Source organism: Triticum aestivum, chromosome 4D (assembly GCF_018294505.1).
Source record: "Triticum aestivum cultivar Chinese Spring chromosome 4D, IWGSC CS RefSeq v2.1, whole genome shotgun sequence".
Taxonomy (NCBI): Eukaryota; Viridiplantae; Streptophyta; class Magnoliopsida; order Poales; family Poaceae; genus Triticum; species Triticum aestivum.
In genome coordinates, this window is record NC_057805.1 from 463,854,140 (window position 1) to 463,877,652 (window position 23,513).

Sequence of the window (23,513 nt, forward strand, 5' to 3'; positions counted from 1 at the left end):
AAGGTGTTTGTTGGGTTGGCATAGATCGAGATTAGGATTTGTCACTCCGAGTATCGGAGAGGTATCTCTGGGCCCTCTCGGTAATACACATCATAAGAAGCCTTGCAAGCAAAGTGACTAATAAGTTAGTTGCAGGATGATGTATTACAGAACGAGTAAAGAGACTTGCCGGTAACGAGATTGAACTAGGTATGAAGACACCGACGATCGAATCTCGGCAAGTAACATACCGATGACAAAAGGAATAATGTATGTTGTCATAACGGTTCGACCGATAAAGATCTTCGTAGAATATGTAGGAGCCAATATGAGCATCCAGGTTCCGCTATTGGTTATTGACCGGAGAGGTTCTCGGTCATGTCTACATAGTTCTCGAACCCATAGGGTCCGCGCGCCTAACGTTCGATGACGATATTGTATTATATGAGTTATGTGATTTCGTGACCGAATGTTGTTCGGAGCCCCGGATGAGATCACGGACATGACGAGGAGTCTCGAAATGGTCGAGAGGTAAAGATTGATATATAGGATGATAGTATTCGGACACCGGAAGTGTTCCGGAGTGTACCGGGTACATATCGGGTCACCGAAAGGGGTTCCGGGCACCCCCGATAAAAGATATGGGTCTTATGGGCCAAGAGGGGAAATGCATCAAACACAAAGGGGCTGGTGCACCCACCCCCATATGGGCTGGCCAAATTGGAGAAGGAAAGGGGAAGGAGGAAAGGAAAAAGGGAATATGATTCCCCCTTCCCCCTCTTCCCTTCCTACTCCGAATAGGAATAGGAAAGGGGGAGGCCGAATTGGGAGGACCCCAAGTAGGATTCCTCCTACTTGGGGCGCCCCCTTGGCTATCTCTTCTCCCCTCCAACCTATATATATATATATATATATATATATATATATATATATATATATATATATATATATATATATATATATATATATATATATGTGTGTGTGGGGGGGCACCGCTAGAACACACACCAATAATTGTTAGCCGTGTGCGGCGGCCTTCTCCACAGTTTACGCCTCCGGTCATATCTTCTTAGTGCTTATGCGAAACCCTGAGTGGATCACTTCACCATCACCGTCACCACGCCGTCATGCTGACGGAACTCTCCCTCGATAATTTGCTAGATCAAGAGTTCGAGGGACGTCATCGAGCTGAACGTGTGCAGAACTCGGAGGTGCCGTACGTTCGGTGCTTGATCGGTCGGAACGAGAAGAAGTTCGACTACATCAACCGCGTTGTCAGACGCTTCCGCTTTCGGTCTACGTGGGTACGTGGAGACACTCTCCCCCTCTCGTTGCTATGCATCTCCTAGATAGATCTTGCATGAGCGTAGGATTTTTTTTGAAATTGCATGCTACGTTTGCCAACATCCTCTTTATAGTAAAGGACATGCCGTAACTTTCTCTTATAGCAAGCAAAGCGTTATTAAGGACACATGGGAATTTCATCTAGTCACTTTCATCATGTTTGTTTGATTCGCGTTCGTTACTTCGATAATTTGAAATGTGGATAGACCGGTGTTTGGGTGCTATTCTTACTTGAACAAGCCTTCCACTTATGATTACCCCCTCTCGCAAGCATCCGCAAACTACGAAAGAAGAATTAAGATAAACTAACCATAGCATGAAACAATGGATCCAAATCAGCCCCTTACATAAAACTTCTGTCACTCTGGCAACCCATCATCTAATTACTACTCCACAATGTCTTCCCATAGGCCCAAGTATGGTGAAGTGTCATGTAGTCGACGTTCACACGACACCACAATAACTTACATATCATCAAAATATCAAACGAATACCAAATTCACATGATTACTTATAACCGGACTTCTACCATGTCCTCAAGAACAAAAGTAACTATTCACAAATCATATTCATGTTGAAGGTCATAGAGGTATTGAATATCATTAAGAATCTTTCACCAAATAAACCAATTAACATCAACTACAAGATTTAATCAACACTACTACCAACCCACAGATACCAATATGAGGTTTTGAGACAAAGATTGAATACAAAAGATGAACTAGGGTTTGAGATGAGATGGTGCTGGTGAAGATGTTGATGAAGATTGGTTCTCCCACGATGAGAGGATGACAATGGCTTCGATTTCCCCCTTCCCGAGGGAAGTTTCCCTGGCGGAATCGCTCCACCGGTGAGCAAAAGTGCTCCTGCCCAAGGTCAGGAACTTTGAGCATTGTCATATGTATGGCGAAATTTCTGCAAACTTTGTATGGGGACATTCAAGGTCAGGAATGCTCTGTGGTACTCTGGATTCAGGACTGCGCTAACCATTTGAGCTACTGATCATACTGGTTTGAGGACTTCTGAGAGGCAAGCAAGAAGTCCAAGATGACCTCGTTGAACCGATTCGGGTCCTCCATCTGAGGCACATGTGCAGTTTCCTTGAAGACTTCCACCCTCACATTCTCTCCTAAGCACCTGAAGCCATCATAAGCACACTAGCAGTAAGCAGACAGGGGGTTATGCTGCAATTTCAAAATTTGCATTACAGTGTGGCAATTTTAGTATTTTACAGTATATATGGACCATGGTAACCAATGGAGCAAAAATAGGATCGACCATTCAAGTCACTGTCAGTTCTTGCACTTGGATGGCTATGGATTACCTCTTGACAGCAAATGCCTTGTCCAAAGGGAATATCTGGTCATGGTCTCCCCAGACGAGCAAAACATCCTGCCATTCATAAGATCGAATACAAACTTAATAGATGTTTTGCTGCGGCTCTGAAAAATATTACAGGCTCAGAGAAAGAATACAGTGTGTCTGCGTTTCTTCAGTTTGTTCCGAGTTTTACCTGCTCCAAGGGCGTAAGTTGGAACCCATCCGTCCCTACAGTTATGGCCTTCATGAGCTCGATCTTCTCCTCCCTCTTATCACTGAAAAGGTTCTGCAAATTGACAGGATCACTGCTCAGTACTGTACTGGCATTTATTGATCAATTATTAGTGTAGTGTAGAGGCAAGAATGGATGCGCCACCTGCACGCCCTCTCTGATCAGGAAGTCCGGCAGCATGGAGGTGACCTGCTTCCGGTAGAACGAGAGCTCCATGAGCCGCCGCGCTGTCCGCGCGTCGAGCGGCATGAGCAAGTCCGCCGCGCTCGCCCACTCGCCGCCGGCGCGCTCGAGGAACGCCCTGTCGTCCTCCGCCGTCATGAGCAGGTCGGAGTTGGATATCACCACGGGGCCGACCCTCGCGGGCCCGGCCGCGCGCGCCAGGGAGTAGGCCACGAACCCGCCGTAGCTCGTGCCGACCACGGCGACGCGCGCCGTCGCCGGGAGGCCCGGGAGCGCGTCGAGCAGCGCGGCGAGCGCGGCGGCCTGCGCCGACTCGGAGGGCGGCGGCGAGGAGGGGCAGGGGGAGGAGCCGCCGAAGCAGAGCAGGTCCGGGACGACGACGTGGAAGCGGCGGGAGAAGGGGCCCACCTGGAGGCGCCACTGCCAGGTCGCCATGGGGCCGAAGCCGTGGATGAGGAGGAGCGGCGGGAGGCGCGGCTCCCCAGGCGGCGCCCAGTAGTGGATCGTTGTAGCCCCGCTGCCCTCGCCGGGGTCGCGGGGGAGGGTGACGGTGTGGGGGCAGAGGCCGGCGGCGTGGAAGGCGCGGCGCGAGAGGTACTCCATCACGGGGAGGAAGCTGAAGCCCATGGTGGCGCGGCGCCGAGCACGTGCACCAGTGCAGCTTGAGCGACGAGAACTGAAGCGGGCGATTTTTTATTTTTTTTGAGAAAGCGGGCGAATTTGATGGGTGATAAATAGCCGTATAGAACGGTGGCCGCTCGCGGGTGCACCGACGCGTCAAAAGCAAATTCTGTCGGCTATGGCATACGTATGTATGGGTACAAGTATGGCTATGGCATACGTATATGTATACGAGTACAAGTATGGCTAGGGCGTGCTCCAGAATATAAACGACGATACTGTTCTGCGATCGTTTTTCTTCCTGTAGCGAACCCTAGCCGCCGCACCAGGAGAGCCGCTCCTTCCCATGCCATCTTCCGGCGGCTCTTCTCCGCCGGCGACCTTTTGGTCATCGGTGGTGAGGAGGGTCGTTGAATCCCGTGTGGATCGTTTTAACTTTAGGTTTTAGGGCCCAACAAGTTTAGGGTTTCGGATCGTTCGACGCCTTGGCTTCGGCGGCAGCAATAGCGATGCTGAATAAAGAAGTTTCGGATTCTTCTTCGGTGAGGCTATCGTCTCTATTGTCGGCGAAGGATTTGGGAACCAGCTTGTTCAAGCGGTGATGTTGTGCCGGCGGGGGCATCCTTGTGGTGGACATGTGTTCTCAGGCTCCGCCGTTGCGACGGCGTCTGCTCCAACGTCGCGGGGCTTGGGAGGTAGTATAGGAACGGATGCAGATTGTGGTCTGCATCGACGACATTTGGAAGACGAAACATTTGCTCGGCTCGTGGTTCGTGGATGACAGGTATGGTTTCCTCCTCCGACGTCTTAGTCATGTGGAGGTGTCAGATCTGGAGTTCGATGGCGTGTCCGGGGTGTTGCCCCGGTCTGATTCGTTTTCGTCTTTGGCGAGCCATCTTGGAGGTCCGCAAAGCTGCATATCATTGATGGAGCCACGTCGAGCTCGGGTGAGAAGGTGATCCGTCATTTTTTTTCTTTAGGTGGCTGCTATGGTGGTGCCGGAGGTAGGTGACTGGCGTTGGTGTCAAGCTCAAAGACGTTCTGTTGTCTTTTCAGTTTTGCCATGTCGGTCTTTACGTAACTTGTACTTTAATCTTTATGATATTAATGAGACGTATATTACCGTGAAAAAAAGAATATAAACGAGATTTCTGTTACAAGGCTAAAATGGGAAACAAACAATGTGCATGTGTTTATATTGATCAAAGCTGTCAAATACAGTAATTTGGTGTGGACAGTAGCTCTGACCTCTGAATGCATGGGCCGAGGTCCTTAAGCAATCTTATTTCCAAACAGTGGAGTAGCTAGTGGCTATGCATCTCACAGCGAGCTGCCATTGATGCAAGCAGGATCTGCAGGCTTGTCAACAGCTTTCAGGAAGTCCAGCATGATCTCGTTGAACCGGGCTGGGTCCTCCACTCTCGCTTTCCCATCCAAAGACCTGCAAACAAAGCGGGCAAGACAACACTAATGGAGGCCATCTGTTCGAGTTGGACAACCCCTCAAAAATAGTTCGACAATGGGTGTACTAGAAAATTCTGCTCGATAAACTATAGCACACAAGTCTTTGTAAAGTGATTATTATACGTACCTCTGAATTGCAACAGCTTTCTCTACCGGGAACAGCTGGTCATGCTCTCCCCAGACGATCAACACTTGCTACACAAGGATACACCGTGCACAAAAAGATTAGCCGCGACAGAGCGTTTTCAGTAGACTAAATGTTGAGCTGCAAGGGGAGCACGCGTACCGGAGATAACGGTGTTACTTGGAACTTGTTCGTGACAGGAGAGGAGACAACAAGACCATCTTATTCAGAATCGCAGTGGTCTACATCTGTTCTACCTCTACTGCCATGCCCATGAGCTATCTTTAATCTTTATGGTCGAAAACACAGCTGAAATTACTCTGTGCCCCGAAAACAAGAATACGCCATCCAATCTCCATCAGTACCAGCTTTGCCAAGAAAAAACAATCACGAAGGGACAAATCTTTCTAAGTCAAGGTAAGTGGCTCGGCACTGCTGCAGCTGCATTGTCTGCTAATCTGAAAAGGAGAGGAAATAAGTGTTTGTGATCTAAAAAAATCTTATATTAGTTTACATAGAGAGTACAATATTAGATTTGTTAGGCAGGAGGCGTCGGCTACAGAATACAGAGTCGCGGACGAATTTTTCCTCTCAGTCGAAGCTCTACTATAGCTCAACAAGTTCATCTTTCAATATTATTTTTTGAACCGCAACCAGTTCATCCTTCAATATATTGCACAAAAAAAGGTGTTCATCTTTCAGTAACTGAAATGGGTGCTCCTAGAAAAAAGAAAAAAAAACTCGGTGTATCTATCGTGGTGGATCACGATCACATATGAGACCAAGAGGCCCCTAGTGGTTCGGCGGGGGACAATCACATTGTACAAAGAGCAACAGGGTAGCGCGGCGAGGGCAACTCTCTTTTACCCAGGTTCGGGTCGCTTGGTAGCGTAACACCCTACTCCTGTCTTGGTGGATTGATCTGGAGGAACACGAAGACACGGAGCGCTCAAGTCCGGCAAGGATGCCTCGAGGACAGCAGCTACATGCGTACAAGTGTTGAGGGATTAAAAGCTTGAACCCCTAGCTAGGTTGCCTCGGGCCTCCTTTTATAGCTTAAGGGGTGATCACAGTGGCAAAACAGTCATTATAATATGATTAGATAGCTAACAGTGTTATCATATCTAACTCTGGCAGTTAGGACAAAGTACATTAAATGCACCTGCAAGGTGTCATGTGGAGAGGTAGCCGTTTCTCCACCGCTTGCCTAGCTACCTCTTATTCGTGTGACACCCCTTTGGGACGACTGTCATTAAAGGTAATCTATTCTTCAGCAGGCTGCCATGCGCACAACAGGATCCACCTAGCTGCTGGAGAGCTTGACACCGCACTGATTAATGATTGGTGGTCTGATGAGGTGGAGCGGTGGAGATTTGCCGGCGCGGAGCATGCCGGGTCTTCTGGCCTGAGATCCAGTCTTGGCCCTGGCGGCCCCGGAAACCCTGCCGGGGTGGCCTGGTCTTGGTCCCAGGCGCAGCCTCGACCCCGCCGGCCCTGCTGGCCCGACAAGGGAGGCCTTCCTGAGAACCCTCTGGTTGGCTTGGTCTTCTCAACTTGGCCTTGAGCTTGGGACGCCCGACAAAATTTGTCTGCCCCCGGTGACTGTACTGGTCTATGCACAAGTCAGAGAGGGAACAAACACCCTTATTTGTGTACACCGACAGTATCCCTCGTCGGTGTAAAGGATGAAGATAAACTTGCTGGATGTTGTCGCAAAGAGCTGTTTTGTGGACTGGTTGGACAAAAGACGGAATGCTGGTTGCGGTCGCAACTCTGTAACTGAACCTGTTGAGGTTGCACATCGTTTCTGAATTGACATGGTTGCACAACTTGGCTGGTCATGTGTACGTACTACTGCCTTCGTCTCAAAATATAAGACGTTTTGGTAGGCCATTTTAGAGATAGTACATACCTGGATGATGCCCTGGCCTAAGGAAAATAGTCACAGTAGTTTGAAGTTGCTATGTCCGAGCATGCATGGAAAGAGAGTGGGCTCTTCGCTGGTTTCAGTTCTTTTCGGGCCATTCTGCAGAATTACGGTCTGGAGAAGCTGAAGCTGAAAAGAACTCGCCGTTCAGCTTACCCCAGAATTCGCCAGAATCCCCACCGAACCCCAACTCGCATTATCATCTCTGCCCGCCCGTGTTGGCCCCTCCCTGTTAGGTTTTCCCCCACCTCACCGAAGGGCGCCGCCGGCTATCTGCTCCGACTCCGCCGCGCCCCTGGACGCCGGACCTCCACGTCCCTTGCCGCCGTCCCGTCCCTCCCGTCCTGCGCCCGACTCTGCCGCATCCTCGCCGCGAGGCGGCGCCGGTGAGCTCATCTATCTGTCTCCTCTCTGCTCCTCATCTCCCCATCCATGTACACATCAGTGTTGACCTCCCCGGTTCCTCTTCGAGCCATCACATCGCACGCCGTACTCTAGCAGCTAAATTAGTACAGTACGTCCATGGGCCATTCATTCATTAACCTGGCCTAGCGCGTGGCATAATACAGCACTATTATGGTTTTAGCGTGGCATAGTGCAGTACGGCCATGTGCTAGTGCTGATGGAGATGATGGATCAAGATCAATGATGCTGCTAGTGGCAATTTGTTGATAAATCTGCTAGTGTCAGTTTGTTAAAAATAGTGTGCACCTTTGCTCGTATCGTTGCATTTAACGTGTAGTTGTGCTATTTGATTGCAGGTACATCCTCAAGCTGCTAAGTTTCGGTTTGCTGCAATGGCAGAGGAGGAGAAAATGACAGAGGTGTTTGATGTTGGTTGTGTCACAAATGAGCATGCAAGGGTTCCAACTCCCACATATCAAGGTGGCCCGGCTCAAGTCGATTCGGAAGATGATTCTGGCTGTGAATGTGAGCACGTCCAAGTTACACCTCTCCCGAATCGTGTAAAGAGTAGGAAGAAGAGGGCATGTCCTTATTCGCGTATGGTGGCAAGTGAGATTGCTAAAAACAAGGCACTTGTGCGTTTGGTGGAAATTTTTGAGGCGAGGGAAAAGAGAGTGACAAATCAAAGTGCAAAAGAGATTGTGGATCCAACAAGACAGGAGATTCAAGACGTGATGGCCATGGTGATTGCAGACGGAGCCAAACCTGGGAGTGATGAGCATTTCTATGCTTCACATCTTTTGTTGGAAAAGAAGAATCGTGATGTTTTTACCTCGTTTAAGGGTCACAAACCTAGTGAGAGGCTTGCATGGATAAGGAGGATGTGGGAGCTCAACAATAAGTAGAATCTCTATGTTTTAAATGCTTTGAAGTTTGAACAAAACTATTTGCTTTTAACTTGTACTGCTGTGAACTATCTTATTTGATTCGAACATCGCTTTGCTGCTCATATTTGAGGTTAAAAAAAGTTTGAAACTACTAGGTGTTGGCAACATACAACTTCAGTGTAGGGGATTACAGACATTTCAACACACAACTCATACCACAATCTTAGAATCTTTGAAAAGAACTAGATGGTTGATTATGTACACAGCTGATTCTGGAGGGTTCACACATCATTCTGGATTGCAAGGGGAGAAGGGTGGTTGAGTGGACCAACATGTCGTGGATATAAATACCTTAATTACAGGGCTCGACTATTCATTAGGTACCTGAAAAATCTTAGCGCCAACCAAATTTTTAGGCTGTTAGATCTCCATCCAACGATCGAGGTCGCGTGGCAAATGTTCTTCTTCAACATTCTTTTCTTCCTTCGCGCATGATTTTACTCCTCTTGCTCCGCCTCCCAGCCTAACCCCATTCACGGGCCTCCACCCCCATGGCCGGTGGGCGTTGCCTCGCCCTTCCTCGACCCCTCCCCCATAGCCCTGCTTCCCGCCGTCCAAGGCCATCCCTCTGAGCCCCCTCCCTGACCTCATGTTTCGGTGCCGACAACTCCCGCACCTGTCAACCTGCTTCCTCGCCCCCAGGCACGCCGCAGCTCCCTACCGCACACAAACGTCGTCTTCGTCCTTGATGTGGTCCTGGCTTGGCCTCGCTGGGTCGACACTCGTTGTTGCACTCCTCACATCGCCCCCATCTTTAGCCTCGGCGGAATTGACAGACTCTTGCGAAGATTCCAGGTGTTTGATGTTTATCAAACCCATTAATTATAAGATCAGATATGTTGGCTATGGTGGTGCTTTCAATGGGGATACCATGACATCTCCATCGATATCTTGCCATTGCTTTTGAGTTTGATTTGAACTAGTTTCCAAGCATTTTATCATCCATGTCATCGCACTATCAAGTCAGTCAGGAACTGATACGTCTCCAACGTATCTATAATTTTTTATTATTCCATGCTATTATAGTATCAATCTTGAATGTTCTATATGCATTTTTTTATCATTTTTTGGACTAACCTATTAATTCAGTGCCTAGTGCCAGTTGCTGTTTTTTTTTGCTTATTTTTGACTTTTTAGAAAATCATTATCAAACGAAGTCCAAACGGAAAAAAAATCTTTGGATTATTTTTTCTGGACCAGAAGGGACCCAAGAAGGTTCGGGAGAAGCCCTAGGGGAGCGCTCCCTGAGCTTGTGGGTCCCTCATGGCAACTCTTGGCCTAATTCCGCCTCTATGATTCACAAATATTCCCAAACCAATAGAGAGCCGCCCGAAACACTTTTTTCGCCGCCGCAAGCCTCTGTTCTTCCGCGATCCCATCTGGAGGCCTTCTTCGGTACTCTGCCGGAGGGGGAATCGATCACGGAGGGTTTCTACATCAACCTTGTTGCCCTACCGATGATGCATGAGTACTTTACCATAGACCTACATGTCCATAGCTAGTAGCTAAATGTCTTCTTCTTTCTCTTTGATCTTCAATACCATATTCTCCTCGATGTTTTTGGAGTTCTATCCGATATAATCTGATTTTGCGGTGTATTTGTTGGGATCCAATTAATTGTGTGTTTATGATCTGAATATTCATGAATATTCATTGAGACTTCTCTGAAATTTATATATGCATGATTTTTATAGCTTTGTATTTCTCTCTGATCTATCTGTTTGGTTTGGCCAATTAGATTGATTTATCTTAGATGGGAGAGGTGCTTTGTGATGGGTTCAATCTTGCGGTGCTCTATCCCAATGACAGAAAGGGACAAGACACGTATTTGTATTGTTGTCATTAAGGATAAAATGATGGGGTTTATTCATATTAGTTGAGTTTACTTTGTCTACATCATGTCATCTTGCTTAAAGCATTACTATGTTTTTATTAACTTAATACCCTAGATGCATGTAGAATAGTGGTCGATGGGTGGAGTAATAGTAGTAGATGCAGGCAGGAGTCGGTCTACTTGTCTCGGACGTGATGCCTATATACATGATCATTGCCTTGAATATCGTCATAACTATGCGCTTTTCTATCAATTGCCCAACAGTAATTTGTTTACCCACCGTATGCTATGTGTTTGAGAGAGAAGCCTCTAGTGAAAACTATGGCCCTCGGATCTACCTTTACCATGTATTTGTTGCAATTTTTACTTTTTTTATTTTATCTTTACAGTTTATCTATCTACCACTACAAAATTTAATCCTTGCAAGTAACCGCCAGGAGGATTGACAACCCTCTTGTTCGCGTTGGATGGAAGTATTTGCTTTTGCGTGTGCAGGTGCTGTTCACGAGGCTTTGCGTGATTCTCCTTTTGGTTCGATAAACCTTGGTTCTCACTGAGGGAAATACTTATCTCTACTGTATTTCATCTCCTATTCTCTTCGGGGGAAATCCCAACACAGCTCACAAGTAGCAGGAACTAGTCTGCCAAGATTAAGAATAAGTGAAAAGTAAGCAAGTTGTCATCTAGTGAGGGCTAAAAGACACGGGGAAAATCCCTCTTCTATTTGCCAATAGCTTCTGCCTTCCTCTGATTCATTTCATGTCGGTTCAGCCGAGCCAATAGATTCCATAGGCGGGTTGCACCACCTTGGCTTCATCGTGAATTTGACAATCAAGTTGAATGGAATTTTCTCACAAATATTATGCTAAAGCTTGGTTTTGCTCAACTCCTATCTTAGTCCAAATGCATGAACCATTCGTGCAAACCTCTCCTATTTTATAAGTCAGAGCGGGTAAGAGTCCCCTTGCTCGTATCTTAACAAGGCAACCTTCTCTTGCAAACAATCCCTTCATCACTAATACCGGTAATGCCCCCATTCCTTTAATACTACCTTCGAGGAATTTCTCTCTCGTCGGTGTAGTGATAAGAGTGCATTCTCTAACAGCTTTGAAGCCGAGGCAACCATCTTACCAATCCTAAACAAAAGAAATAAAAGCACCGTGGAGTCAAGAAATTCAACTAAATAGAATCCTAAAACAATCTTGCTATCATGGTGCCATGCAAGCACAAGTTATGGGAGAGAAATGGGGGTGAGAGAGGAGTAAACTGTCAAAATTGTTTCCCAAATGTCATAGGTTAGACCAAATAGTGATGGTCATGCAGGGAGATGAGTACCCATCAAGTGGAAGATTATCACATCGTTTCCTTTCCTCGTAACTATAAGGAAGCACTACTCATCTAGTAAAAGAAGAACATAAAGAAGGGAGGAACATATCAGTTCACTTGATATCAAATTTGGCGCAAGGTTCATGTTAATCGTTCTGATTTCCTGTGGCAGAGCTCCCGGTCAAGGTTTGTGTTATCCAACGCTCTTTTGTTTTGCATTGATCCAATACCTTGCCCCTTCTGGCAGAGCATGTGGTCATGCTATGACACTCATCGACGGTGGATGCTCCTGTATCGCGCCGTGGGTATCGGGATGCACGCGGGTGCTCTCAGCAACTCACAAAGTCTTGGTATTGTGATACTCTCAGACGACACCCCACATCTACTTGTGTCTCCTGTAGTGATGGTACTGTTGTCTGCTAGCTGGGTTGAGCCTTGTCATGGGCTACCATTTTTATCATGATTTGGTCATCATTTCATGGAAAACATGGTTAATTCAAAAATAACTTTGGTTATGTAGATAATGAAAACATCTTGGGTTTGAATGGACCGATGTTGACTCTAGAGTCTAATTGATTGATTGTTAGGTTGCTTGTTGAGTTGTTTGTTACATTGTGGTGTAACATTTTTTGTGTGTGCATAAAACCCAAAGGGGCCACGACGGTGAAACCTCAAGCCAACTCTGCCCAAGATATCCATATAGGACATCAAGAATTATGTAATCACAATATTTTCCAAAAAGGACCCTCTGTAATAAAGCCATTTGAACTATTTATATTTCGAACTAATGGCATAAGCCTTACTGCTAATCGGGTAGGATTTTTAGCCTAGCGCCAAGCATTGGACATGCCCTAAGGTGTTTTGGCCTTGTTGCCTTACCCATATTCAGTAAAATGATGGTTTTGTGCATCCTATGATGCAGAGGTCGGGAGGTATAACCTTCCTTTCTAAAAAAGAAAGACCATGCCATTTTTCCTTTGGTATTTAGTTACACTGGATTTCATAGAAACCTTTTCATCCGTCGTAATTCTTTGGAAGAAAGAAACAAAACCGATGCTTTGCTTTGTACATAAAATCAAATATCGAAGATGATGTGACACTCTAATCCTGCATCCCAGAATCATGCAAATCAAATAGACCCTGATTGATGTACACATCAGTAGTACATGATAGCTCTGAATGCATGGGCCCAAATGGCTAAGCAATCTTATTGCAATCAATGGTGTAGGTAGTGGCTATGCATCTCATAGCGAGCTGCCATTGGTGTCAAGAAGTCCAGCATGATGTTGTTGAACCGGGCCGGGTCCTCGAGCTGTGGAGCATGGCCCGTCTTCTTGATGATCTCCACTCTAGCGTTCCCATCCAATGACCTGAAACCAAAGTGCAGATCAGTGCGTGACCAATACAAACTTAGCATACCACACACGGTAAAAAAATGGTCCGTGTAGTAAATGATTTACACATTTATACGAGTACCTCTGAATTGAGTAGGCCTTGTCTACTGGGAACAACTGGTCGTGCTCTCCCCAGACAATCAACACTTCCTGCATACAAATGCATGCAACGTGGTAAAAAAAAGGTTAGCTGAGATCGAGAGTTTCAGTAGATGCGTTGGTCCAGGCATTAGGTGAACATACGCAGAGACGTCGAGACATACCTGGGACAATGGTGTGACTTGGAACTTGTCGGTGCCCACCGTGATCCCCTTGAAAAGATGGGTGAGCTGCTCCCTGTTGTCCATGAACAGTTTCTGACAGGAGGCAACAAGATCATCCGATTCAGTGCTGTTCTTCCGAAGGGACAGCCCTACTGTTGTTTACATCTACCGGCTCTACTGCCATCTTTAAGACCAAAAACACAGTTACACAGCTGAAATATAGGTGAAGTTGCTGTGCTGGAGCTTGGAGGATCCCATATTTTTCAGGGGGGAGAAAAATAAGAGCACGAGCACGGTTGCATCGGCGCTACTGATTCAGTGCTGTAGGAGTAGATGGGAACTATAAATGCTTTCGAAATCTGGCATGGAGGATGTAAATGTTACGTACACTACTAGATTTGATTGTTGGGCGGGAGGTGTCAGCTTCAGCGTTGCGCTTGGAAGTTCTGCTGTCAGTCCAAGGCTCGAACTATTTATTCGCAAAAAAAATGGGCTCGAAACTATTCTTTTTCGTTTTGGAAGATTTTTAGATCAACATGCTCATCTTCGGTAATAACTTGAGTTGTCCTCATAGGGGAAAAAGTTGAAATGTTGAATTATCACTCTCCTAAAAAAAGTCTTCCAAATGCAGAATGCAAAGAATATCAGGCAGGGAGGAAGACAAACTTGCACGCTAGCCGTTGGTCAGGCAAATTTGACAAATTTGAGCTGTGGACGAAATCAAATCACAGAATGAACTGCTCGTGAAACTATTTCACGCGGTTGACCTTTTTATGTGACGCCCGACACGAAGGCGCCACACTACACTGTGCAACGCCTCACAGATAGGCGCTACACGCCTGGCCAGCGTTGCACCCCAGACTGCCTAAAAATTGCTAAGTCATTGTGCAGAGCCTAAGAGCTAGGCGCCACACTATACAGTGTAGCGCCTAGCTTCTAGGCGCTGCACCAGTGGTTGCACTACAAAATGAAGCAACCACTAGTGCAACACTGTATAGTGTGGCACCTAACTCTCAGGCGCTACACACTGACTTAGTAATTTTCGGATCACACGGGTGCGACGCTGGCCAGGCGTGTAGCGCCACTTTAGTGTATGTAGGTAACATAAGATGTACCATAAAAAATGTATAACAAAGAACTCTATTTCAGAACTATGAGACAGAATATTCTGTTTTCTTGACGTCACACAAAAAGGTCAGCCGCGTGAAATAATTTTTATGGACAGTTCATTCTGTGATTTGATTTCATCCATAGGTCAAATTTGTCGATTTTGCCCGTTGGTCACGTTTTGACAAATAAAAGATGGCGGCTAACCAGAGCACAAGTGGCATCAGTACACGCACGCACCTGGATGAAGTCCCGGAGGACGAAGTCCGGCGTCATCATGGCCGGCGGGGGGCGGTGCACGGCCATCTCCATCAGCCTCCTCATGGCGGCGGGTTCGGCCGGCAGGAGCAGCTCGTGCGCGCCGCTCCACCCTTCGCCGGCCCTCTTCAGGAACGCGCGGTCGTCGGCCGCCGTCTTGAGCAGGTCGGAGCTCGCGATCACCACGGGGCCGACCCTCCGGGGCCCCGCCGCGCGCGCCAGCCAGTACGCCACGAACCCGCCGTAGCTCGTGCCCGCCACGGCCACCCGCTTGCCCTTGAGCCCCTCCACCGAGTCCAGCAGCGCCGCGAGCGCCGCGGCCTGCGTGGCCTCGGACGGCGGCGGCGCCGAGGGCGAGTCCCAGGAGCTGCCGCCGAAGCCGAGCAGGTCCGGGACGATGACGTGGAACTGGCGGGACAGCGGCCCCACCTGGCAGCGCCACTGCCAGGTGGCCCGAGGGCCGAAGCCGTGGATGAGCAGCAGTGGCGGCAGCCGCGGCTCCCCCGCCGGCGCCCAGTAGTGCACGGTGCATGTGCCCGTAGACCCGCCGTCGGGGTAGGGGAGCGTGACCGAGTGGGGGCGGAGGCCGGCGGCGAGGAACTCCCGGCGGGCGAAGTAGTCGATGAGCGGCACGAGGCTGAGGCTGGCCCCCATGGCTCTAAGCTGCTAGCCGGCGGCGCCCAGCCCCCTGATCGATCAACCAGAGCAGCAGCAACCAGCACGGCCGCTGATGCCGCGTCAAGTTCTTGGTGTGCAGCTGTGCATGGAAGGAGAGTGAGAACACCACTGATGTATAGCGATGTGCTGGTGGAGCTTCCCTTAGCTTAAAGGTAGGCGATTGTTCTGGTGGGAGAAACGGAGGGTTCACAGCATCCCGGGATTGCAAGGGAAGAAGGCCGGTGGTTGAGTGGACCTTGAGTATACTACCATCCGAAAAGTCGGCTATGGTGGCGCTTTCAATTGGGCCTCGATGACATCTCAGCACTCAGCAGCATCTAGGCTCGCCAAGTCGCCATGCTCTATGTCCCTGTTAAACAGATACAAGTTGAGCTAGATTAGGCAGTGATGCAGACGAGAAGTGTGGCCGTCAAGTGCAAGATTCCAGCATAGTTTCTTTTACTAGATTAGAATGGGAAAAAGGAAGGACTACTGCGCTCGTTCAGCAAAAGAAGAAGAAGAACAACGGGAGGACCGACGAATGAGTTGCTCGCGTGCGGTACAAAATGTGAGGTTATGTATGGATCAAGTGGGCAGATTGCAACAAAATAACCCCAAAATCAGCATCAAAGTATATTTGGTGTAGGCAAGAACCACCCAACGATTAAGAAGATGCAGTCCGAAGCCTTGACGCGACGTGCACTTGCAGCCACGGGAAAGAACAGAAACAGTCTGTGAGACAGGGCGGCAGGCAACCACATTGAAACAAACAACTTTACGTAGTACGGAGTACTATTGTTCCAGCTAGGACATTGCTTTCTAGAAGAACTCTTGTATGGCGTGGCGTACACTACAACACGCCGTCTGTCACGAGGCATTAAAAAACGAAAACACTTGGGTGTTAGACAACTCACCCGCACGCCTTCATCATCGTCCAGTGCCCTTTGCACGAATCTCGGCATGAAAAGGCTGATTTTGTGTGTCACGTAGGACAACTCGTGTGTGTGGGTGTGAGGGAGTTCGCCCGCATGCCGGTTTCTCTCCGCGGTCAACGTTTCGCCAGTCGGGGCGTGCGATGAAACTGCTGTCGCGCCCGCACGCCGCGCACCATCTCCTACGACTACCCATTCTCCCACTCTCCCACACCCAAACTGTCATTTGCCATGTTTTGGAATGGTACATGGCAACTGCCCTATTTGTGAGCATGAATAGATGGCAACTCTCTTTTTACCCTGAACATGTTATTGTTGCCACGTCTGTTTTGTAGCGCTACATGGCAACTGTGTAGTGTTAGTAGGTGGCAACTCCTAAAGATACCACCATCGCCCACATGCCCGTCTCCTCTCCCACGCACCAAAAGCTATCGGTTGCCATGTGTTTTGCAGGGTACATGGCAACTGCCCTATTTGTGAGCATGAGCAGATGGCAACTCTCTTTTTACCCCGAACATGTTATTATTGCCACGTATGTTTTCTAGCGCTACATGGCAACTGTCTAGTGTTAGTAGGTGGCAACTCCTAAAGATACCACCATCGCCCACATGCCCGTCTCCTCTCCCACACACCAAAAGCTATCAGTTGCCATGTGTTTTGCAGGGTACATGGCAACTGCCCTATTTGTGAGCATGAGCGGATGGCAACTCTCTTTTTACCCTGAACATGTTATTGTTGCCACGTATGTTTTGTAGCGCTACATGGCAACTGTCTAGTGTTAGTAGGTGGCAACTCCTAAAGATACCACCATCGCCCACATGCCCGTCTCCTCTCCCACACATCAAAAGCTATCAGTTGCCATGTGTTTTGCAGGGTACATGGCAACTGCCCTAGCGCGCTTGTAAGCAGATGGCAACTCTCTTTTTACCGAAACATGTTTTTTGTCATGTTTTTTAGTGCTACATGGCAACTGTCCAGTGTTAGTAGGTGGCAACTCCTAAAGTTTTTTAAATCATGGTATCTGTAGTAGACCAGACCATACATGGCAACAGCTGCAGTTGCCCAAAAATGGCATCCGACACTTTGACCTAAGATGGCAACTGCAGTTGAGCAACCATGGCAACTGTAGTTCAGCAACATGGCAACTGCAGTTCAGCAACATGGCAACATGGCAACCGAAGAGGTCGGGACCATGGCAATCGCGGCAGGACGCGTGGTTACTGACACGCGGGGCGTGTGGCTCGCAGGCGGGGAGGGGCGACGGCCGAGACGGGTCATGCGGGCCGCGCGCTCGCTCGTCCGGACGTGCTCGTGCGGGGGCAATCGCGCTGCACCGGACGTGCCGGCTGTGGCTGCGCGTGCACGTACACGGTCGTGCGGGCGGGGTCGTCTCCGTGCCACACAGGGCGTGCGGCACAACCACCCGATACACCACACGTGTGGCAGTTATCGGCGTCCTTAAAAAACGCCTCCGAAATACATCAAAATGCCTTTACATGCCTTTTGCGGCACTTTCCTAAAACGCTAGAGATGGCAGCGAAGGCAAAGATTAACGAAGGCGTTTCTCAATAACGCCTCAAAATGGTGGTATTCGAAGGCGTTTTTTTGGCAACACTCAATTTTTATATGCGTCTGAGTCCATCAGAGACTATTCTCTCAGTTATAGATGGTTCTGAGCGCAACAACGTTGGCCACACACTTAGAGAATCTTCACTAAGGCCCCCAAGAAGCCCCCAGGCGCCTTTTTGGACGCTGGAGGGCAAAAAACGCCCCACTCAGGGCCCCAGAAACCTGTTTTGCGCCGGATTTGGCAAAAGTTACGGCCGGTATGCCCACCCCAAACCCAGCCCCTCGGAGGCAGCTGGGGACGCCGACATTTCTTTTTCACATGCATGGGCCCACTTGCCATACCCTCTCTCTCATCTCTCCTCTCCTTTCTCTCTTTTCTGTCTCCTCTCTCCTCTCCTTTTCCTTCCACCACGGCACCACCTACCACACACAGCCGGAGCGAGGCTCGAGCGGCCGGAGCGGAGCATGGCGGGGGCGGGGCTCGCGCTCGCGCGGCCGGAGCGGAGCATGGCCGGGGAGGGGCTCGCGGAGCGGAGCGCGCTTGGCCAGGGCGGGAAGGGGCTCGTCTTCTTCGTCCTTGCAGTGGCTGTCTCCGCCCGCGCACTCCACGGCGCCCTCGCCGGGCGTACAGGCAGCAACTGGACGCGTGCCAGATGGGGAGCCATGGCTGCGCTGCATCTGCAAGGTCGTCCCGCCCTGCATGCGCCCGCCCCGCAAGGCCACCATCGCCAACATCGCCCGCTCCCTCGCCGCCAACGAAGGCCGAGGCCGACGACCACGCCCAGCCCCCGCCGTCCTTCCCCGTCCGCCACCAGTACCCCAACCTTTGCCCGCGCTCCAGACCGTCTGGCTCTCCGCTCCCTCGTGCGCCGCGTGTATGGCTGCGTGGACACGAGCGACTCGCGGCCCGTCGCGCCGTTCGGCCACGACGACCCCTCGGCGTTCGGGTGCTTTGCCAGTGAGCAAACGAGGCGATGCTAGGGGCCGCGGAGCTGCTGCAGGGTGCAGGTTTGAACAAAGGAGCTGCTGCAGGATGCAGCCTTGTTCGCATGTGTGTAGGTCGAGCTGCTGCTCGTGGCCATGGCGAACATGGTGGCCGGAGCTGCTGCCCGCGAGGGACGGCGTCGACAATGCATGGAACGGAGCAGGGAGAGAGGGCTGCGAGGAGCAACTGCTCACCAGGGGTGTCAGGCAAGCACAACCACTACTCCCCTGCCGCCGGCGTGGCCGACGCGCGCAGGTGCGCTGCTGCTGCCTTCTCTGTTTCAGTCAAAGTTTCAGTCAAAGTTTTAGAACGAGCTTGCCGCAGGCGACGTCGTCCTCACGGCCGGCTGCAACCACGCCATCGAGATCATGATGGCCGTGCTGGCCTCGCCTGGCGCCAACGTGCTGCTGCCGCGGCCGGGGTACCCAACGTACGAGGCGCACGCGGCCTTGTGCGGCCTCGAGTTCCGGCACTTCGATCTTGTGCCGGAGAAGGGGACGACGTGGGCACGGCCCCGTCTCCTTCCCTTCCCTTTCCTTCCCGCCATGTCTCGCGCGCTCGCTGCCGCGGTCATGGTCAAGGCACGCGCACTTGGGCGGTTCGCGTTGTGGTGGTGGCGGGGGTACGTGCCTAGGGGGTCAACGATTGGATATATTTCCACCCCCACGCTAAATGTTTCGCCGGCAGCCCCTCAAGAGGCGAAAAAATGCTTCCTAGGGGGCTCAACGGCTGGAGATGCTCTTAGCCAGCAAATTAACTTCTAATGCCATTACCCATTGTCAGGTGGTTATCGTCCTTGAACCAGAGCTGATGTTTCCCCTTTTAAGTAGATCAAACTCTTACTCAGAAAGCGGTATGGGACTAAAGTGATTGTATTCCGAGCTTGCGCCCATGCGCACAGGAATGGAACAGAGTCAACCGGAAGACTATGTTGCAGGGCCTACTAGTTTGAGCCACGCATCACTGCCTCTCTCTGTCTCTCATGCATGGCCACAACAGCTCGGTCACCGGCGAACCTTGTCACAGCACCAGTCGCAGTACGGGCCATAACTTTGCACCTGCTCGTTGCCTGAGCGACCGTCCTGCATGCGGCGCCGCCGTCTCAGTCCTGTCGTGCGTCGTCACCGCTGCAATGGCCCTGCAGCCAACCGCAAAACCAAAACGACGAGCTTATGAGAATCTGAGCAAACGCGCTGCAGAAGCTCGGATCGATCACAAAACACGCCCAATCTTCCACGCCGACCCTCTAAGCACGGCCACCGTTGAGGCGATTTGGAAAAACGCCTCAAAATGTCTAGCAATTCTAGGCTTTTCTCAGAAACGCCTCTGATTTGTATCCTTTTTTGGCGCTCTGAAAAAATGCCCTGAAAGCTCTTCCAATCCGAGGCACTTTCTCAAAACGCCTTCTTATATACAGTGATTTGAGGCGAACCGGAAAAACGCCTTCTTATATACAGTTTGGAGGCATTTATAGAAACGCCCTTAAAAAAACGCCTCCGATTAATAACCGTGTTGTAGTGGTAGACGCACTCCTGAACAACCTTGCAAAGTTGTTGTTGCATGCAAACCCACCCAAGTTCGAGCCGAGCATCAATATTGATTTCAAGCTAAACCAGCGTCAATTAATATGGATTGGAGGGAGTATTATATTTTTGACTGAACACCCTCTTCGAGTAAACACTCCTGCAGGAGAGATAATTACACGATAGTACCATATTTGGGGCGATGGTGATAAATTGGTACCAAGTTTGATAATTTTTACGTGTCAGTACCAAGTTTGGGCGAACCGTTGCAAATCGGGCTAAACTTCGTATTTCTACGTATTGACGCCGAAACTGACCGCCCAGGCCCGCGCGTCAGCTGCCACGCTAGCGAATCGGCACCCGCCCACTCGCTCGATAGGTGCGGTCCGGCTCGAACCGGACCGGCCCGTGCTCCACTCTCTCCCTCCTCGCTCGTGCCTCCCTCCTCTCTCCTCTCTCGCCGCCCTCGTCGCCGCCCGCAGCTTTGCCGGACCGGACCGCTGCCCGCCCGCCATGGTTTTCGAAGACGAAAGCAGTGAGGACACGTCCAGCCTGCCGTACATGCACTCGACCTCATCCACGGACGGGCTTAACCAGGTGAGTTTCCTTGAGCTAGGGTTAGGGTTACGGTTTCAGATTTGGGGCTTTTTGATTTGGTTGATTTCGCTGGGTTTTGATTTGGGCATTTTGTTTGTACGAGCTTCTGCAGGTCCCTTTCAGCATTGAAGATCCAGATTACCAGGGGCTTGAGCTGGATATGATGTCCCCATGTGAGAAGCACGGCAAGGCATTTGAGAGGCTTGTCGCATTTGAAGGAATAGACACAGGAAGAAGGTTCTTAGCATGTACAGAGCCGGTATGAATTGTAGGCTGATAGTGGGATATTATATTTAGGTTGATAGTGTCATATTATTGTTGGTTTGAAAGTGGCATATTGAACATCAGTACAAGGGCTGATTATTATGGCATATTTAGGTTGGTAGTGGAATCTTTACTATCATTTTGTTAGGGCTGATTATTCACTTTTGCAACAGCAGTAGCTTGTGTAGTTTAATGACAGTGGTACTGTTATTTTGCAGCGGCATTGTTCTTGCTATCATGTGAAATATTCAGTTTGGGACTTCTACAGGTTTTATGTTGCTGTTGTGGCATTTTATGTAGTTGAATGACAGTGCTACTGTTAATTATGTTGCTGTTACTTTTGCTCCTGTTTGGTACTAAATATTGAGTGAACTGTTACTTTTATGTTGGGATGCACCTGCTGTTATGTATCTAAATGCTACAAATATTCAGTTGAATGGATAGTATGTATTGCATATGCTTTGGCAGTTCACCAAGTTTGCAGTTTGAGCTTGCTTTTGTTTTGTAGCTGATTACCAAAATCTAGTTCAAATCTGTAGCTAAGTGGTGCTGTAATTTATGGATGCTCATGCTGTTATTTAGTGGGTAGGTACAATTACTAGTGTAGCTGAGTGGTGTTGTAATTTGGAATAAGTGATGCATTTGTTATTACCAATGTAGAAAGGAAAAACAATGCTATTGCTCTTCTTCTTTATTTACCTGTGGTATGAACTAACTTGTTTTTTTTCTCTTTTTGCTCTTTTTGCAGGAAGGGGAGAATTGTGGGTTTGTTGAATGGGTTGATCACCAGTGGCCCCCAACAATGCAGAATGCATTGTTGAAGCTGTGGGCAATGGTTGAAGATAGCAAGAGTGCTAGGGTGAATGATAATCTTGAAAGTGTTTAACTATTCACCATCTGACAGAAGAGAAGAACAAGCTGGAGGCCAACTATGACAAGTTAGTCCAAGATGTGCATGAGCTTATGAGCATCCAGGAGGAGAGGGTGGTGGATTTCAGATATCTGCAGTCCAACATTACATATCAGCAGCAATGCAGAAGTGAACTGGTGGCTGATATGAAGGCATAGATGGCAAAGAAAGATGCAGAGTCTGAGAAGCTTAATCAGAAGTATGAACTGCTGGTGAACCTGAAAAGAGCCCAAGCAACAGTCATCCAGAACTTGAAGTTGAAGAATATGACAGACAAGCAATTGCTTAGTGAAGCTAAGATGAACTTGGAGTTGAAGAATGCAGAGCTCACAAAGTCTGAGGAGAAGCTCACCCAAGATAAGCTAGAGTTGAAGTTTCAGGTTGCTGATTTGCTTAAGGGAAAGGAAAAGCATGGTAAAGACAAGGGGCAACTAGAGCTTCAGATTGCTGAGCTGATGAAGGCAGAGGAGAAGCTGAAGGAGAAGATCAAGGGGATCTAGGCCATCTTAGAGAAATGAAGAAGATGAAAATGAGATTAGTGGGCAATGCTGACCTTTTGGGAATGATGGTTGTGTAGTGTATGGCTCTACTAATTGTGAACTATGGCTGTGTATGTATGTAGTAGATATGTTTTTCATCCTTTTGTGAGAAAAGGATGAACTATGCATCTGAACTCCACTATGTATTGTGAACAATGGGTGTGTACCCTATAATATGTTGAACTCCAGTAAGTATTGTGTGTTATGTTTGCTAGACTAAAAATGATGATATATCATGCATTGGAAGATGGATCAGATATAGTAGATGCTTAGATTATTATGTTATATAGTGACTCAATATTCTGTGCCATGAATGGTAGACTTAAAGTTATGATTTCTCATGCACTAGGTTTTATATTAGATGATTATGTTAGCATTTGAAGACTATTTGATGGTTATGTTAGCACTGGAATATTAGATGGTTATGTTATATCATGCATTGGAAGCCTATGTTTAGGTGGTTCCGTCGACCCCGAGGCACCGTAAACCCTAATGGTTAGGTTTAGGTGGTTCCGTCGACCCCTAGCCACCGTAAACCCTAAAGCCTAGGTTTAGGTGGTTCCGTCGACCCCTAGCCACCATAAACCCTAAAGCCTCAGCAGAAGAAGTTTGCATGGCACATCATGACCTTCTGCCACCTCTACTAGCATTGAACCAGGCCATCCATCCAGTGTGTGTACCATCAGTTGGTGGAGGAGCACTAGAAGTTGAGGCACCATACTGCCTTGGGGCAGAGAATGGCCTTGAAGAATGAGCACCTCTCCCAGCAGAAGATTGAGCACCTCTCCTAGCAGAAGATTGAGCACTAG

At 49.0% G+C, this 23,513-nt stretch overlaps 2 protein-coding genes and 1 long non-coding RNA gene across 5 annotated transcripts; 1 reads left to right on the plus strand and 2 right to left on the minus strand.

Moving 5' to 3' along the window:
- Nucleotides 1-1,966: 1,966 nt before the first annotated feature.
- Nucleotides 1,967-3,802, minus strand: LOC123098643 (4,5:9,10-diseco-3-hydroxy-5,9,17-trioxoandrosta-1(10),2-diene-4-oate hydrolase). Of its 2 annotated transcripts, XM_044520692.1 has the most exons (5): nt 3,020-3,802; nt 2,837-2,929; nt 2,648-2,715; nt 2,311-2,460; nt 2,122-2,189 (listed from the first exon to the last, which is right to left on the minus strand). In XM_044520692.1, the coding sequence occupies exons 1-4, from the start codon at nt 3,683-3,685 to the stop codon at nt 2,319-2,321; spliced, it is 969 nt and encodes a 322-aa protein (XP_044376627.1). In that variant the 5' UTR covers nt 3,686-3,802; the 3' UTR covers nt 2,122-2,189; nt 2,311-2,318. The 2 variants fall into 2 exon arrangements, with proteins under 2 accessions (XP_044376626.1, XP_044376627.1); XM_044520691.1 differs by having other exon boundaries at nt 1,967-2,460; nt 3,020-3,795.
- Nucleotides 3,803-7,300: 3,498 nt separating this feature from the next.
- On the plus strand, nt 7,301-8,608 carry LOC123098645 (uncharacterized). Its single transcript, XR_006447927.1, has 2 exons — nt 7,301-7,580; nt 7,956-8,608. It is a non-coding gene; the product is annotated as an uncharacterized lncRNA (long non-coding RNA).
- A 4,081-nt stretch (nt 8,609-12,689) lies between these two features.
- On the minus strand, nt 12,690-15,992 carry LOC123098644 (2-hydroxymuconate semialdehyde hydrolase). Of its 2 annotated transcripts, XM_044520694.1 has the most exons (5): nt 15,849-15,981; nt 14,711-15,755; nt 13,364-13,456; nt 13,183-13,250; nt 12,690-13,076 (listed from the first exon to the last, which is right to left on the minus strand). In XM_044520694.1, exons 2-5 carry the CDS (start codon nt 15,380-15,382, stop codon nt 12,923-12,925), a joined length of 987 nt encoding a protein of 328 aa, XP_044376629.1. In that variant the 5' UTR covers nt 15,383-15,755; nt 15,849-15,981; the 3' UTR covers nt 12,690-12,922. The 2 variants fall into 2 exon arrangements, with proteins under 2 accessions (XP_044376629.1, XP_044376628.1); XM_044520693.1 differs by having other exon boundaries at nt 14,711-15,992.
- Between the last annotated feature and the right edge of the window lie 7,521 nt (nt 15,993-23,513).